The 19,403-nt window shown below is 31.9% G+C and overlaps 1 protein-coding gene across 1 annotated transcript; it reads left to right on the plus strand.

Moving 5' to 3' along the window:
- The first annotated feature begins 10,877 nt into the window (after positions 1–10,877).
- On the plus strand, positions 10,878–18,616 carry LOC123275512 (RNA-binding protein 25). Its single transcript, XM_044743674.1, has 11 exons — positions 10,878–11,077; positions 11,406–11,548; positions 12,171–12,564; positions 12,649–12,843; positions 12,932–13,053; positions 15,483–15,679; positions 15,761–16,412; positions 16,604–17,237; positions 17,313–17,488; positions 17,577–17,723; positions 18,061–18,616. The coding sequence occupies exons 2-11, from the start codon at positions 11,441–11,443 to the stop codon at positions 18,151–18,153; spliced, it is 2,718 nt and encodes a 905-aa protein (XP_044599609.1). The 5' UTR covers positions 10,878–11,077; positions 11,406–11,440; the 3' UTR covers positions 18,154–18,616.
- Positions 18,617–19,403: the final 787 nt, after the last annotated feature.

Raw genomic sequence — 19,403 nt, forward strand, 5'->3', positions numbered from 1 at the left:
AGGTACATGATTGTATATAGACATACACATACAACAATTTTTACACATACATCCATGTAAACATATAACTTAAAAGATATAATATATTTTTAATACATGAAACATTGTACTATTTTATGATTTAGCCAATCATAGATATGCCAGCTTTAATTTGTTAGTGTGGAACTACTTTTGGTCTTCGGGGAAGGAGTTAATTGGATTGTTACGTTCTCATTGTTGCAGAAAACCTCTGTAATTTTATACGGGCCGGTATATAATTTGGGGTCTAGTTTATTTGTCTTCAGAATCGTTTACTAAAAATGCCCAGTCTCCTTTCGGTGAAATTCTTTAGGGTTGACTCTACAGATCACTTAATACTCTTTGGATTTTAATTCTTTTGCTCTTTCTAAATTTGCAGCAGCTTTGATTGTGTTTTCCTCTTAATTTTTATTACTAGATCTGCTCTTAAATACCCATCGATGTAAGTTTTATCGTTACTCTCGCGAATAAAGCTTGATGGAAATTTGGCAATCCCCCAAATATTAATTCATGTGGGGTAAATCCTGTACCTTCATGGATGGAGGTATTATAAGAAAACATTGTGCATACTTTAACCAGGTATCCCAATCCCGATTTTGGTCAATAAAATGTCGAAGATATTCAACCAATACTAAATGACTCTCTGTTCTAAAGAACCATTTGTTTGTGTGGATGAAAAGCAGTGGTCTGGAATTTCCTGATTTTAAATAATTTAAGCTAAATGTTTCATAACTAGTCCTGTAAAGGTTTTTTACCTTGGATCCGTGAGAATAGATTCAGGGCAACCGAATATGCAAATGAAGTTTTCAGCAAAAGACTTTAGCAATATTTTCAGCGGTAGCTTCTGCTAAAGGAATGGCTAATGAATATTTAGTTAAATTATCTTGAATGGTTAGTACATATTTATTACCAGAGTTGGTTATCGGTAGTGGCCCCACGATATCGAGAGCAATCTTTTCAAATGCAACTTGTGGTGTGTCAGTTATTATCATGGGTTGCCTTGTCTTAACACGTACTAATTTATTTCTTTTGACACAAAAATACATTGTCTAATAAAAATTTTGAACCTCAGTCTTCATGTTTTCCCAATAATATTGTTGCCTTATACGACCGTAGGCTTTATGACACCCTTATGACCCCTACTGCTGATTCATGTGTTTCTCGTATAATTTCTGGTCTGCGCTCGACCGAGGAACTTCGATTTGGTTTAAACAAAGTGTTATGTAGTACCCTTTCTGGAAATGTTTTAGTTAAATGTGATTTTATGTTACCCCATGGTAATTTATCTAATCCATCCCCCTTTCTTGCTATTCGCACTGTTTTTACATCAAAATAGTCCATTGCTTCTTTTTAATTTAGTTATACCCGTAAGAACGTCATTTAACTGGGTCCTATCTTCTATTTTTAATTTAACTATTACCGTAAAAATGTGAAGGTTTCTCTTTTTAGAAATTATTACTTGACCTATTTCTACCTGGTCAGGAAATTCCGCTACGTTAATAAAATTTTTATTTATAAGTTCTTGAGTTATTTGGGTTTTTGATTTAAAATCGGCTGACCAAAAATGAGCAATATTATCTTTTTCATAAATATACCATTCTAGTTTCGAGAACACGTCGGGTAATGTTACCCTTTTAAACGCTTTGGAAGTTGGGTGGCGTTTTCGGGGATTTTATCAATTTCTTCGTCAGAGGAGTAAAGATCATCATCAGAAACGGGTTCGGGAAAAGAATCGTCACTGTCGGAATCATCTGTCTCAACTAGCTGCAGCAGGATACAAAGAAACCTGACGCTCACAACTATCTACACTTGTTGTTTCTTTAATCTTCTTCAACTCCATTTGACTCTATCTCACTTCTTTTAGATGACTCAAATGTTAGTACTTCAGCATGCATTATTCAATATTTCTCTTACATCAGACATATCGAGGGGGGAGGACGTCCTCACTGGCATCTTCTTGCATGGGGGAGCTCACAACCCCATGCTAACTTTGAGCTTGGTATAACTATTGCGGGTGCGTTATGCATCCATGCCAGGGCTCTTTGCGACCTTTCTGAAGGGTATGCTCGTTTTGGGATCCAACAACCGGTCTCCCTGAGCCCAGAGTACTGGCTCCGTTCGGGGCACAACTTCGTCTTTGACGTCAGGTCGACAGGTCGTCGGGAAAGCATCACTCTCCTTCTGAATTTTTTCTGGCTTTAACTTTAACTTTGATGCCTTAAACAATCTTTTGGGGTAAATCATTCTTCTCAACAGTCTTTAAATCATTTGACTGCTTAAACTTGCTGAGCTCATCTTCAAGAAGTGGTTCATTAAATTTTTGTACTTTTAGTCAATAAAATATTAACTAAATTTATATTAGCAGGATTTCTAGAGAGAGCATCAGCATTCGCATTTAATCGGCCTGGCTTATAAATGATATCGTACTGATACTCTCGTAATTTCAATAGCCAGTGTAGAAGTCGTGAGGTAGGGTCCTTAATTCTATGAGCCCAAACTAAAGGTCTATGATCAGTGACTAAATAGAACTTTTTACCATACAAGTAAGGTCGATAGTGTTTTACCGCAAAAACAATTGCAAATAACTCTTTTTCGATAACGGAATAGTTTAACTCTGCTCCTTTTAGGAGTTTTGAGGCATAGGCAACGGTAAGATCTTTTCCGATCTCACCTTGACTTAGAACAGCACCGAGAGCATAGAAAGATGCGTCGGTAGTTACAATAAAAGGTTTTGTGAAATCGGGAAACTTTAGAATGGGTTCTTGACATAACAAATCTCGGAGATTTTCAAAGGCCTTTTGTCTTTCGTCAGACCAACGAAAGGTTGCCCTTTCTTCAATAGTTGAGTAAAGGGCGAGATATTGATGCAAAATTAGGTATGAACCGGCGATAATAGCCTGTTAAGCCCAAAAACTCTCTTATTTTCTTTGCATTAGTAGGGACAGGGAAGTTTTTGACTGAACTTATTTTGCCAGGATCGGGACTCAACCCATCCTGACTAATTATGTGACCTAGGTAAGTGACGCTTGTTTGAAGAAACCGACATTTATCCGTTTGTAACAATAGCCTAGCCGTCTGTAGCCTTCCCAACAACTTAATTACTTTTCTTTCATGCTCTTCTAATGAACTAGCGTAAACAACGATATCATCAAGGTAAACAAATAGTTCAATACCTTGTAACCCTGACAATATATTGTCCATTAATCGTTGGAATGTACTAGGGAGTTCTTCAGCCCAAAAGGCATTCTTTTGGAAATGATAATGACCGTTGGGGGTAGAGAAAGCAGTTTTAATTTTGTCTGCTTCATCCATGAGGATCTGATGAAATCCGGAGGCTAAGTCAAATACTGAGAAATATTTAGCACCACCAAGTTGATCTAAAATCTCTACAATATTTGGCAGGGGATACGCATCTCCGACGGTTTTTTCATTAAGGTGACGAAAATCAATGACAACTCGCCATCTTTTTTCGCCAGATGAACTTGGTTTTTTGCTGACTATCCATACTGGTGAATTATACGGAGAGTTACTTGTTTCTATTATCCCTCCTTCTAACATTTCTTTTACCTGCCTTTGAATTTCCTCTTTATGCACTTGTGGATACCTGTACTGTCTTGTATTAATTGGTATATCGTCAGTTGTTATAATTTTATGTTTCACGTCATTAGTTCCTATTAATTTATCCCCAGGCAAATAAAATTGATATGGAAATTTGACAACTATTCTTACTATGCTGTTTCTTTCTTCTGTATTTAGTTCGTCAAGATGTAGTGTTTGTATTAGTCTTTGGACTCTTTCCCGTGTCAAGTCATCTCGAGTTTTATCACTTATATTTTCTTCCCTTTTTCTATTCTTGTTTAGACCTTCAGTTTCAATTTCCTCCAGCGTCACAGATGGTAGTTCTATCTTCCTTTCCTCTTCATTACAATTTACTACAAAAATCCAGGCGATCCCGTTTCTATTTCTAACTAAGGCACTTCCAGCATATATATTTTGCTCCAAATTAAGTTTTTGTATTACTCCTTCTTGTACCTCTCGGTTTTGTTATTCTAACTGCAACCTGCATCCTACATCTTGCTGGGATTTTGACATAATGTTTTTCCAACGGTATACTGATATGTTTACGATTTATTTTCAAAGCATTGTCCTCGAAACAGATGGTGGCCTTGAAAGTTTGAAGAAAATCTAAGCCCAAAATTCCGTCTTGTTTTAGGGGTATATCCGGTCCAATAACTTGAAATTTACAACAAATAGAATTAAAATTAATAGAAACTTGCCCGAGGGTGATGGCTGATCCAGACGTTATTCCTGAAAGTTTATATTTAACACTTTTGTCGATTTTTAAGCTCGGTGATAAACAAGATATTTTTATCAAATTAACGTCTGCGCCTGAGTCTATTAGTAGTCAGTACTTTTGCATTTTTAATAGTTCATCACTGGTAATAGTGATGCAGGGTGGCGTAACATGGTTTGATTCGGCAAGTTGTATAGACGCTTCAATTTGGGATGTTGACCGTTCCGTTTCGACTTTATTACTTTGATTTGTACCGTTATTTTGATCGCTGCCATCAGTAATAGCGGCTTGGTTTGGGTTAGAATTATTTGTTACACCCATAGTATGTTTTCGTCTACAAACAGAAGCTACGTGATTCCTTCTACCGCAAGCTGTACAAAACAAATTTGAAGCTCTACATTCCGGCTTAATGTGTCCTTGACCTCCACATCGGTAGCAAATCTTAGATTTCCGGTTAAATTTATGAAAATTTTCGTCATTGTATGTCTGAGCCACGTGTACGGCAGCAACTGCAGGATGATTTTTAAAACTTGAGCCTTGACCTGGCTTGTGATGATTATTATTTCTCTTTCCTCCTTGGTAACCGCCCGTGAAATTAATGTAACCTGATGTATCATTAGTTCCCATATTATGAGCCCGAGTATTGAAAAGTGAATCCCTCTGTTCCAGTTCCTTTTCTAATTCTAAAGCTAAATCGATCGCTTGTAATAAAGTTAAAGGTTTTTGACTCGCTACCCAAAGCCCTAACTGTCCTCTTAAACCGCGTACATACTTGTCCCGCGCTCCTTCTCGTGTGCTCGCTAATAACCCGGTTCTTATTTCTCCCGAATGTTTGTCAATAATTACTTCAGAAGTACCTTGGACGATTTCTTTGATTCTAGTTGCAAAATCTACAATAGATTCGCCTTCATTTTGATGGATATTAGAAAGAAGTGATTGCCACTGAGACAATGTGCGCCTTGGCGCTAAAGCAATTTTGAGGTTGTTCAGAACTTCTTCAAAAGTTAATTCTGATTCACTCGAAACATATCTACTAGCTTTTGCCTTGAATGCGGGACTTTATTAATTGAGTCAAATACAATTTACCAGATGGATGTATCAAATTTACCGTTTGTTTGCAAAGTTCAATGAAACTATTTACCGGCATATTTTCTCCATTGAAAATAGGAATTAAACTCACTGCATCTTTGATATTCATATAAGCGAGGGTGAAAAGATCGTTTGATCTTTGAAGATTATTTGTAGCATAACTGTGTTCATTATTTTTACTAGGTAAAACAGGTGTATTGAGCAGTGTAAGATTATTGAAAGTATTAGTAATTGGGATAGAATTATCAAAAGTTGCCGAGGAAAGGCCAGACGTACTTTCAGTATTATTGTTACTAATAGGAATACTTTCGACTACTTCTTCTGGTACTGTGAGAGGGGTTTCTTCTATAGCAATGATTTTTGTGGAAGGGGTTGAAGTTGACATTTTGGTGCCGTTCATTGAGATGTAAAACCTAAATATTTCTTACTAAATTATTTAAGTTAACTAGAAATTTTATAAATTGAAATAAAAATATGGATCCAATTATCCTCGGATAAAATGATAATAATTCAAATTTGTCGTTAAATGATATTGAGATTGACAGGTGTTTTGACAGCTTTTAGTATAATTTATCTTTTATAAAATTTTAATAAAATTTAAGAGCAATTTTACTTATGCAGTAACAAAACTATGATCGCAAATTTTTAAAAATAATTTTCAGTATCAACAGTTAGTCAATTTTATCAAATAGTCCCGAAATTTATCAAGCTTCTGTCGATCTCGATGTCATAATAATTGCTACTTTACCAAAATCTTTAACTGACGTTATATAAGATTATTATTTTAAAAATCAATAGATTTCATCGCTAGCATATTCATATGACTTTACTAATTATAACTTACAGTTTGCAGATGTGATACAGGCAGAATACTTGTAACTATTAAAATTAACTGTCACTCACAAATTGCCCTTTTTCAAAACTAATTTTGCACTACCGCTAAATTCACTACACAGATGGCTGTATCTCAGGTAGCAGTTCCTTAGTAGATGACCCTCGATGGTTGGATTGGCTCGTTCAATTTCCACTTGGTTTCCTGGATCGTTGACCTCGTAGATTATTTCAGTGGTCCTTGATTCTCGATTTCCTCGATGATTTCGATGACCCCTGATTTTTGGTTTCGTAGATGTGTCCAATGGAAATCGAATTTGTCACCGAAATTTTGCGTTTTTAAATTTGAATGGGGTGAATTAATTAATTCACCTGAATCCCGACTACTGTGACAATCCCACCGCTGTCACCAGTTGTTATGTCCAGCGAGGTCACTAGATTGCTCGTAACGCCTCTTCTGGACTGAAGTGTGAGTTGTAGTCACGCGGGATCAATTTAAATTTGTTGTTGTTTATTAATTCAGTTTTGATAATGGGATTTGTTAGATTAAATTAAGAAAAGGGGGAAACTTTAGTTAGGGGGACTGTTTTAAATGATAAATAAATAATTATCAGAGAGCTTGATTTTGGCCCTAGTCAGTGGTTTCATCTACAGCAAGTGCTCGGTTACGGCTCTCAGGGAGAAGTGTTATTACAAGGAGTCTCTCGGTTTTAGGTCCGAGTTTTCCAGTTTCACTTCCTCCCTCTCTGGTTCACACCAATACACTTAACATATACATGTCTTCATCTAACGTTTACAGAACGCATACAATAACATATATTCGAATACACACTAATACTTATAACTTTTATATGTAGGTTTACTGTATACTAACTAGGTACCCACACACAGACATATGTGAGGGCTGTCATGCTATCCTATATTATTCTTATACTTTAGATTCTTATATTTGTTAGTTACAATAGTTATTACTTTTGGTGTTTAACTAATTATTTCTACCCTTATTATTTATTATAATATTATTCTTAGTCAGTATTTTACTATTATTATTATAGTATTATAATTGCATGTATTATTGCTTATTAAATATTAACAAAGTTAGATTATAATATTTCTTTATATATTTTTAGTGTTGCGGCTGTGGTCCGACTTGTGCCTTTTGTATCGCATTTGCCCTGTTCCTCACCTTTCTTTAGGCTCTAAAGACAGTGACATGGGGAAACCACAGGAAAACCCATGTCGATACAAATATATACATCATATTAATATTAATATGAATCTATCATTATTTGGTTATTAATCCATATAAAAACTATCCTTTAGTTAAACTAAAACATTAATATTATTTAATAATTATAAGATATTCTAAAAGTATTTGTTTATTTATCTAACAAATGGTCCTAGTGTTGGTTGTTTTAAGGCTTTATGCTTTCTATTTCGTATTTATTATATCTCATAATTTGTGACCTCTTGAGAATATTTAGCTAAAATGATTTTAGTTAGAAAAACCCTTAATAAAATGTTTAACACGTGTTTTCCTTTTTATGAGTTTTCACAAAGGTCTAGTTGTTAAGTAACACGTGTGCATTTTATTCAAGTACTTTTATAGTTCTGAGAAATGTTGACAAAGTTAGTTGGTTGATTGTTTATTTAAGGAGATTACTATACTTTAACTTATGTGCTACAACAATTTTGTATATAAACAAAATGCATTATTTGTAATATATAATTTATTATAAATTAAGTTAAATAATTCAAATTATAGTGAATTTGCCGCGTAATGCATCAATTCGACATCTACTATATCATCGGATATAACAGGAAGTGCACTAGTGACTTTTTTACTAGTTACTTTTATACTTATGGGTAGTATTCATGTAAACAATAAACGAGTGTAGCGCCACTTTCTTATAAGTCATCGATGAGCCAACCAGGCTTCCGTATTCGACACGTACCCAAGCGGCACAAGTAACTTTTTGGTATTTACTAGAATTTGAATTTGCGCGCGCAAGCGCGCGCCTGACTGTAGCATTTGCATATATTTTCATGCTTATGATATATTCGACCAATCACGTTACGAATAGTTTGATGCCACATACATTTCATCTCAATTTTATATTAGGATTTTATATTAGGATAAGATAACAATTTCAGTTAACTTTAAGTAAATTATAAAAGTTAATACAAAATAAACAAAATGAACAACTTGAAAAGTTAACTCTATTATGTCATCTTACAGGTGGCGAGATATTGTTAATAATCTAGAATGCTTAATTAATCAGCAATAAGTTAGAAATAATGTTACTCTAAAAGATGATAATATTAGTATGACAAATAGTTAACATTTTTTGGATAACTTTTCGAGCATCCATAAAAATGACTAAAGGTTAAATTTCAATCAGTAAACCATTACTTGTCCGTTAAATTTCGCAACACATGCGCAACTGGTCATGAGATTGAGCCAACTTTAAACTAACAATTTGTTGACATTTTTTTGTTTGTAAATATTTAGTTATCTTTTCGTTAACAAGTAAAATATTTTGTTCCATAAATCGTATACAAGAACGCATGCAGTCTCTTACAAGTTTAGCTAATGCCCCGACTACATCAATTATACTCAATATATTCAGTGCATTTCTAAGTCTGGATACAGATTTTTTTAATTAATTGGCGAAGATTAAGTGAAAATAACATCGACAAAGGCAAGTAAATATAAATATATATTGATATTTTTATATTGCGTAGTGTTCAAATGATTTTAATTGTTCAACTTCGTTAATTATTTCAACAGAGTTTTTGGTGGAAAAGTACGGAGAAACTGAGGATAAAGTACAAGATCGTATTAAAGAATGGTTTCAGAAGTGATCGTTTAAAAGCTGAGCAGAAAATTAAAGAACCCGAACACCTCAGAGTCGACAAAGATTTGAGTATTTATCATTTTAATACTAATGATTTTAGTAAATTTGTTTTTTCCTAATTATAATAATATTTAAAATTGTGATATGTTTGAATAGTGGTCTAAAATAAAAAAAAAAATATAATTTTAGACTCTTCTTTTTAAAATTATAATGAAAAAATTGCAATACATTGTTGTGAGCAAAGAAATGTTTTAAAAAACATAGTTTTTTTAGAATGAATATCAAATAATTATAATGTTAAGGCTTGTTTTCTTTACTTTAAATTAAAAAATTTAATAGTTATTACATTAAGATAAAAAAATTCAGATTTGTAAATATTAAAGTTTGTACTTTTTATGTTCATTAAAAATTTTAAATGTCTTGTAAAATGTTATTAGTATTCATTTGTAACAGTATTATAACTGATTGAATACGGGTGAAAAATTTATGGTATGCTTATGAACAAATTGTACTGTGGAACGAAATATAAAAAAAATGAACTATAAGTATTTACGTCTAATACAAATTTTGCAGTACAATTTGTTCATATTCGGATCATAAATTTTTTAACGTATATACAGTATCCCTCAATAATAACGTTAACTAATACTCATCTATTGGGTAACTTTTCTATAATTAAAAGTTATCATTTTTCAACTATAATATTAACAAAAATTTGGGTTGCAGTCAACTAGTCAGACTAACAACATTCCGAATTAATAAATTACTAGAACTTAGAAAGTAAATATTAAATGTAATTTAAAATAATTAATTTTACAAATTTTAAAATTCCGAAAAATATAATCTTAAATAAAGAAAAATCTAAAGCTATATTAATAGAATCTTTCAAAGTTACAAAGTCTCAATAAATTAAAAAACATAACAAAGAAAATTTATACGCCAAAATGAATGAACAGACGAACACTCATTTAGCCGAAAAATGTAAATAATTTTATATTTAGATTAGAAATTTTTTTTAATTAATTTTAAATTAATTAATTTTTGAAAATTAATTTTATTTTAATTTACAAGCATGTATGGAAAACACTCAAATTTCATGATTGTAAAGGTGGACCATCTAAGAAAAACTTCCAATTTTTTGGATGAGTAATTTTCGGCCGAATCATGATTCGGATAGATGAGTATTCGGATGAATATACGTCGGAACAACCCTTTTTCGAAATCAAATTAATTTTAACTCTTGAGGAATATAAGATTTATATTTACTTTTATTCGATAACCCGGTGTTTTATAATTTACAAAATTGTTTTTCGGCTGTTATTCTATTTAAGCTAATGTATTTTATAAACTTTGAATGTAGCGGAATTTTAAATTTTCTAGAGTTTTAATAATTTGGAATGTTGTCGATCTGACTAGTTGACCGCAACCCAAAAATTTATTCATTTTCGCATTTTCGTTTTTGGCGCCACTTTTTGCGCGGCGCGGCAAATTCAAATTTTGAAAATCAGCTTCTAGAATATTGTTATGAAATTGAATAAATTATTGGATAAATAATAATTTAAATAAAAAAATTCGAAACACTCAAACGAAAGACCACAAGAGGAATCCTTTTACTCGAACGTAATAAAATTTTCATCAAATAATATATTAATTTTGCTTAGTCGGCAATTACCAAATAAGTATAGCTGATATATTACCAACAGTTGGTTAAGGAATGAAAATGTGTGGTTATAATTTTTATAGGGACACTCTCTCTGCCAATGAGATTCTCTCCTCGTATTCATGACTTGATCCCTTACTGAGACACGGTATTGGTAATGGAGGCAAGATCACAATTATAATATAACGTATAAATATATTACAGCAAGGGTGTTTTAAGTGTTAATAATCATAAGTAACAGTTAATATTGTTTATTAATAGTAATTGTGAATATTAAAAAATGATTTTAGTGTAAAAAATTAATTAATACAATAATAGTTGTAAAAGGTGAGTTACTGTAATTTATTTAAATTAACACATCGCTATCTATTTAATGGTTAGGTTGCTATGGCCTCCATTAAACTTGAGCTTGGATATTTTTTTGCTACAAGCTCCGAAATTATTTCCCACCATCAATACGATTTTTCAACTCTCGTAGCTTCGTGATAGTTATCGGTGATTAAATAGAGTTTTATGGATGTTAATAAGCTGTTTGTTTTGGAGCTTGCTTGTTTCAAAAGGACGCGTGTCAAGATGTCATACATTGATTGATAAATCCACTCATTACCTTTTATATACAATCAAAACATATTAATGGTTTATTATTTTATTTCAGTTTTACGATTCATAGGAATTTTCAATTAATTGACCATGTCATATCCTGGACAACCACCGATGGGCATACCTGGTATGCCACCAATGCCATACATGGTTGGTGCTCCACCGCCTATGCTTGGCAGTGTAATGCCAATGCCACATGTAAGTAATATTTTAAAAATACATTTTTCATATATATGTATATGTATATATCGTTTGAAGTTATATTTTTGTCTTTTATATTACTTTTTTTTATCACTACAATACATTATAAATAATTTATTCATAGCAATGGATATTGAATTTATTTATTTTATAGAATAGTGAAAATAACAGATATTTGTTTGGAAAAATTTTAGAACAATGTTAGAAAATTCTTAAAATTTATTTTTTCAGATTTTTAGTATGAAATTTTATTGAATTTTCAAATTATGTTGAAGTGATGATACATTTTTCATATATATGTATATATCGTTTGGAGTTATATTTTTGTCTTTTATATTACTTTTTTTGTATCACTCCAATACATTACAAATAGTTTATTCATAGCAATGGATATTGAATTTATTTATTTTATAGAATAGTAAAAATAACAGATGTTTGTTTGGAAAAATTTTTAGAACAATGTTAGAAAATTCTTAAAATTTATTTTTTCAGACTTTTAGCATGAAATTTTATTGAATTTTCAAATTATGTTGAAATTATGATTTTTTTCTTTTTTAATTGGCATTAATATTCTTAATTAGATCAAAAATATTTTTATAATAAATGTCATGTTAATTAGATGATACCAACGCCTGTATCTGCTATGCAAACATCAGCACCAGCAGTGCGTTACACGAGAACCCAACAACAACAACAACAACAGCAACAACAACCGCAGCAAGCACCTCGACCAGAAGCACCAAAACGCCGTGAACGTGAAAATGGTCCAGCGGTTACTGTTTTTGTGGGTAATATTATGGAGCGTGCACCCGATATTATGATAAGACAAATTCTGGGTGCTTGTGGTCATGTAGTATCGTGGAAACGTGTTCAAGCTTTCGGATTTTGTGAGTACGCTGGTCCAGATGCTGGTTTACGAGCTGTAAGACTGCTTCATGACATGGAAATCGGTACAAAACGTCTAGTTGTTAAAGTTGATGCTAAAACAAAAGTTGTGCTCGATCAATTTAAAGGTAATTTTATTTATTTGGTAGCATGTTTGTTCAAATTATTAATATAAGTAATTAAAATTGACTAATTTAATTTATTTTATGTAGCCGAGAGAAGAAAGAAATTAAAAGGCGGACAATCGCCTTTGCAGGATGAAACTCCAAGTGAGAATGCTGATGGTGACGACAGTGATGATTACATGGATGAAGGAATGCGTGTTATTGATCAGGATGCATTAACTCGTATTGCCCAGGTTATTAAAGAACATGCTACTGAAATAGAAACAGCCCAAGCTGCTGCTGGTAAAATACTTGAATTATTATTTATTTTATGAGATATAATTTATGATTGCTTTCATTATCAATTTATTATTTTTTGATTTTTAAACAGATGCGAGAAAGTCAGAAGATTTGTTAAAATCGAAAGGATTGAATCTCGATGATGCTGAAATAGAAGAAAGCAAAAGAGACTTGATAACACGTGAGATTGGCAAATTCAGAGAAGTTATGAAGGTAACTATCATTCTTACATTCTGTTATTCACGCAATTATTATCTATTTTTCTTACTATAACTCTAAATAAGAATTCGTAAAATTTTTTTTTATTACGTTGAATTTTTCACGCTTAGTAAATTGAAAAAGTATTTCACGTATTTGAATGAATCGCAATTTTCATTTTTTTGCTCTTTCACGAAACCTAAATTTCGCGTTGATAAATACTCAATTGTAATCTATTGGAATTTGAAATGTAAAATTTTAAGCTGACATTTGAATAGCAAAGCAATGTTTACTATTCAACTGTTAATTGAGCTTCACTTTAAAGGACTGGAGTTAAAAGTTAACGGTGAGACACAATATATAGAAATACAGATGTATTCATCATATATGTATATTTATATTAATATTATTATTATTATCATGATAATTATGATAATTTGTTATTCGTAAGTGATTGATGGTGAAATGTGTGTGTGTGTGAGATTGTTGTAAGCTTTGTTCGATGATGCGGTGATTCGTTGCTGTAATTATAATAACAGGCCGCGTGAGTTACACATACAAGAGAGTACTAGGAATGATATGATGCAGTGTATGGGAACATCACTCCCCATACAATCACCCACTCATTTGGCTCTGACGGGAGTCAATTGCAAGTACATCCCTGTTATTTTGTGTCAAGGCAGCTGCAGCCTTTTTGGTAAGTCAGAGTAATTATGCACCAAAAAAAATCTGAAAAAAAAAAAAAAATTATTTTAAGGCCGTGTCATAAGACTAACATCAAGTAATTTTATTATATTTTTTAATTAATTAAATTAAATACTTTAACCATTTGTTTGAAAATAGTATCTAATTTTGATCACTGATAGTTTGCTAATAGCTTTTTTTGTTACATTAATTTACTTATTTTTTTCTGTTTCTAATTCAGTAGAGTAAAATTATTAAACGACTTGACCGAATATAACAAAATGGATACAATAGATTCAAGTTATAGAATTAGCTGTTTAAAAAAAAAAAAAAAAAAAAAAAATATACATATATAGTTGAGACTGTTGAGTTGTGTTTATTTTGTGTAAACAGCTTTTCTGTCAGCGTCTCGATCAGATACATGTAGTGTACCTAGGTGTCTTCTTCTCCATACCACCCTACTACGGTACTACACCATACCACACTGACTGACCAAGTCGACTTACAACACTGTGAGTAAAATTGACAACCATCAACCAACCATGATAATTAAGTAACCATCCGGTTGTTTGTTGTTTGTTATAATTTTTTTTGCTAGTGTTACTGCTCAACTCACCTCGGTCTCTGATGGACACTGATAAATTTTATTTTATTTTTTTAGTTTTTTCATCTACTCATTATTAACTAAAATCATAAATTTTTCACTCATATGTGCACTTTTTTCATAAATGATTATAGACGATGCATTATTACATTATAGTTATTTAAATAATTAGAAATATTTTTACGTAGTTGAATTTGAAAATTTTCACAATAAAAATTTAATACTGCATCGTTAAAAAAAAATAATAAAATTAGGTGTCTTATTAACTTATTTTTTATCATATAAAAAAGCGTGAATGTTTTTAAAAAACGGGAAAAAAGCAATCGTGCATTTAATCTTCAACAGTTGGCTGGATCGTCTTGAGAAGGGAACAATTACGAGAGAACAATACGCGAGACACGTTGGAATCGGTTGGAAATCGGTTGATGTCCATGATACATAATTGAGTGAGTGAACGTCTACACTTCGTTTATTAATCGGTATAATCAATATATACATATTTATAATAATAAATAATAATTATTAATAGGCATTTAATAAAATAGGTGCACTGACAATGTTGTAAGTACATTGTGTGGCCTTATTCTTTATTTTATACATACATAAGAAAATTATAAACGAATCCGCTTACTTAATATTTTATAAAAAACAATAATATTTATGTTATATAAAAAACATCATGCGTATATCTTAAAAAATTTGCACCTAGGTGAATTTGGTTTGTTTACAAGAATAACGTGTAAGATGCTGCTGCTGGTGTAGGCTCCAATGGAGTGAGTATGCTATTAAACCAAACAAAAGAAAAAATTTAATAATATCAATTATAATAAATATATTAATGTTAATCATTAATCAATGATATAATTATTTTTTAATTAATTTATTATGTGGAGCAATCGTTTTCTTTGCATATAAACTAAATTAATTCTTTTTCTGATTCAGATCATTTTAACTGTCACTGAGGATCACAGTAATCATTTTTTTTTTTATATTTTTTTGTTTTTCAAATTTTATTTTAGTGACAAATAATTAACTTTACGATTGCTAGTTTACCTCTTTTTTATTTTAATTTAATTTTTTTTTCTTAATGATGGTGAATAATTATTTATTTGATAACGTTGGATTAATGTTTGGATATTTGATTGTATTTTTTTAGAAACAAGAGGAAGAAAAGGCTCAGGTTAAGCGAAAACGTGAAGCTGTTGAAAAAGAGGAACGTGAAAAACGTGAGAGAGAAAGAAAAGACAGGAGAGGTGACGATGATGGTAGAGAAGAGCGGGATGGTGACTTTGGAAGCCCTGTATCGCATAAACCTCATAATGATCGGAGGGACAAACGTCGATCCAAGTCTAGGTAAATTCTTTTATTTTTAATTGCAATTAGTTTTAATTGTAAAGTAAAATTGATTAAAAAAATTAAATTTATTAATTTCAGATCTAAGGAGCGTGAAAGAGATCGTGACCGAATGCGGAATGACAGAAATCGCGAGCATAATCGTGATCGTGAAAGAGATCGTGATCGTGAACGTGAACGCGATAGAGACAACAGAGGTGACAGAAATGACAGAGATCGTGAACGTGATCGTGAACGTGAGCGCGATCGTGACAAAGACCGCGACAGAGACCGTGAACGTGATAGAGAACGTGAAAGAGAAGAGGTGAGAAAGAGTGAGCGTGAGATAATGCGTGAGCACGAGGAAGAGGAAGAAGCTAAAGAGCGTAAAAAGATTGAGAGGCGAGCGAGAGAAAAAGAAGCTGCGTATCAAGATCGACTGCGCCAATGGGAGGGACGCGAGCGTCGCAAGCAGAAAGAGTATGAAAAAGAGTTAGATAAAAAGCGCGCTAAACGCGAGGCGAGGGAAAAAGAAGCGACGCGTTTGAAGGAATTTTTGGAAGATTACGATGATGATCGCGATGACTCAAAGTACTACAAGGGTAAAGAATTGTCGCGGCGACTTGAGGAACGAGCTTTGGAAGCTGAAGCTGACTCACGTGACCGGTGTGCAGAGCGTCAAGAACTTCAACGTCTCAGGGATAAACTTTATGCTGACGCTTCTCATCCTGATCCTGCTGCCGAGTTTGAGCGAGTAAGTTGGACTTTACAGTTTAACGTAGTTAATTATTTTCTTTCAGTTTAATTTGATAAGTAAACTGATAAAGTTCTCAAGTAACTTAGTAATTATAAAGTTGTTAATATTTGTTGCGCGTTTTTAATGCCACAAAGACATAAGTTATGTCTTTTTTATTTTAAAAACACAATTGTTGATTTTTTTTTTAGTTAAAAGCTGAACGGGAAGAACAGTATAAACCGAAACCAATTATTACGATAATTGATGAAGATGATGAAAAAATAGAAAAAGGCAAAGACGGAGTGATGCCGCCTATTGAAACCGAGCCGATTGACAGTGACAGTGATGATGATGTACAATTCGAAGAAGCACCGCTGCCAGAACCCTCGAGAACTCCACCACGTCATCATCATCACCATAGACGGCATCACCGTCATCATCAAAATCACCATCGCGACTCTGATAACATTGACGGAATGGGCTCTGAACAGAGCAGAGATGGTACTAAAGACAGACGCATTTCTTCCCCGGGTATTCAGGTGATAGGTACACCAACTCAGCCACCGCCGACTCACGACGAGGACTCGAGGATGTCATTGGTCAGTGAACCTGAGAAAACCAGTGGTAGTAACTTTGTGCCATTCGCTATGGGTGGTAGTGGTAATCGAAATTCAGATCATAACTCTGGTAATAAGACACCTGTCAGTCCGAATTCTGCTAATAATCTGCAAAGTGCCCAGCAAACTAAAAAGAAAACGCGGATGGATGTCAAGGATGTTTTTAATAATGACGACGATGATGACGGAACGAATAATTCGAAAAAACGTAAACTTGTACCTCTAGGTAATTATCATTTTTATTTTGTGGCTCGTTTTGATGTTGAGTTTATTTGTTTATTTATTTATTGTTAATTTTCAGACTATGGTGACGAAAAGAAGAAAAAAGGTGGTGATGACTCGAGTAAAGGAGGTAAAGAAGAAAGCACGAAAAGTCAAGAAGAAAAAAGAAAGCACATTAAATCTCTTATTGATAAAATACCAACTGATAAGAATGCTCTTTTTGGTTATCAACTCGATTGGGCGGTTATAGATAATGTAAGTTTCTATGTATTATTTAAGCTTACAAAAAAAAAAAAATATAAAAAAATATGATATTAATCATTCGTATTTTTTTTTATTTTAGACACTAATGGAAAAAAGAATACGCCCGTGGATAAACAAAAAAATAATAGAGTATATCGGTGAACCTGAGCCAACATTAGTTGATTTTATTTGCAGTAAAGTTATGGCTGGCAGCTCGCCACAGGGTATCCTCGATGATGTACAAATGGTAATTATCGTTGTATATTTATTCATAGAACGTATTAACTTTCAATTAAATCATATCACATAATTTCATCGATTAAATAGTATTAAATATTTACATGACTTGAATCCATTTTCATTTGAAATTTATAGGGACAATTATAAATTCATTAAATCTTAATGACTTATTGATTGTTATATTTTATCGAAACAAATGTAATAATGTTTGTTATTCGTAATTGTTTGACGAAAGTTATTGCTCGATGAAAATAAGTTTTAAGTATTTAAATATTAAATATTGAATAAATACTGTTATTGAATTAAACACGTTCATTAATAGATCATAAAAAACTTTGTTTCAGGTATTAGACGAAGAAGCTGAAGTGTTTGTGGTGAAAATGTGGAGGTTATTAATTTACGAAGTTGAAGCTAAAAAAATGGGCTTAGTTAAATAAATCAATAAATTGTAAAAAGGACAAAAATAATCGATAATTTAAAGAAATAATTGAAAATAGAATTTAATTACTCTTGACTTGGATTTATATACTGAGAAAATGTTTTTCTTTTACGATGTAATAATTAGATACCATATACATATATAAATTAAGATTAAAAAGAAAATTAAAAATAATGGACATCTTTTATTAAAAATTATAAACAAAAAATTGAGCAATTTAGCTTTTAAATTGTGACAGTTGCGACTTAATTGTAAGATTTACTATAATTATGAATACGCTAATGATAATTGATAATAAAATATCATAATTCACCTTTAATGCTCTAAAAAAATGAAGAAGAAATACAATTTGCATAATGCTTTATACACAATTCAATTTATTTATTTGTTACAATTTTTCTTGACTTTGAGGTCAATCTTATGTTGTACATTAACTAAAAATATAAAATTTCAAATTTAAATACTATTATAATGTACTTATTTTGCATTTAGTAGTCTTTGATATAAAAGTAGTTTGTCATAAAAAATAAAATAACAATACCGATAAAAGGATCGGGGCAAGGATAAAAGAAACAAAAGCGATACTTGTTACATTTAGCAGCAAGTTGAAAATATAAAAGTACTTGTACCGCGTACTAGACACATTTAATATAAACGTGTCGACAATAAATTGTGAATTTAAGTAAGGATCTATTAAACACTCAAAAAGCTTTTACATACTCAACAACAAATAATACCCGATGTCAATCCTTATTTTTATGTTACAACTGTTATTTAAAGGTGTCAAGAGTGGATCATAAAGAGCGATAACATATTTTCATACTTATATATTTAGTGGAGTTGTAGATTAAAGGGAATTGTTAGAGAATATTAAGGGACTGTCAAACATTAAGTCTGAGGAAAAAGAAGAAGAAGAAGAAGAAGATAAGAGCTGAAGGGGGTAAAAATTGAATTTAAGATAAATTATTATGTATTCATATCACGTACGTGTCAGTGGAAAAAAGCGAGATAGGTATCTTAAAGAAAAGTATAAGATGGAATCATAAGGGATGCTTCGGGACTTGATAAATAGGTAAGACCGATACCGGAAAAAGATGATGGTAAGCGACGGAAGCTGAAGAGTTTCTTCCTGTCGAGTCTGTAATTTTATTATCCACTTTATTCGTTGAATTTACTCGCTAGTGAATGAAGATTCAATGAACAAGGCGGTGAAGAGGTAATGAGAGTACTGTATAAATTAACAGTAGT

The sequence above is a fragment of the Cotesia glomerata genome, linkage group LG2 (genome assembly GCF_020080835.1).
Source record: "Cotesia glomerata isolate CgM1 linkage group LG2, MPM_Cglom_v2.3, whole genome shotgun sequence".
Taxonomy (NCBI): Eukaryota; Metazoa; Arthropoda; class Insecta; order Hymenoptera; family Braconidae; genus Cotesia; species Cotesia glomerata.

What these genes read in the sequence shown, in the direction of transcription:
- LOC123275512 (XM_044743674.1), top strand. Translation starts at nt 11,441, where the DNA reads ATGTCATATCCTGGACAACCACCGATGGGCATACCTGGTATGCCACCA. An exon ending in AACAGCCCAAGCTGCTGCTG is followed by an intron (nt 12,844 to 12,931) that starts GTAAAATACTTG and finishes ATTTTTAAACAG; the next exon opens with ATGCGAGAAAGTCAGAAGAT. An exon ending in TCCTCGATGATGTACAAATG is followed by an intron (nt 17,724 to 18,060) that starts GTAATTATCGTT and finishes ACTTTGTTTCAG; the next exon opens with GTATTAGACGAAGAAGCTGA.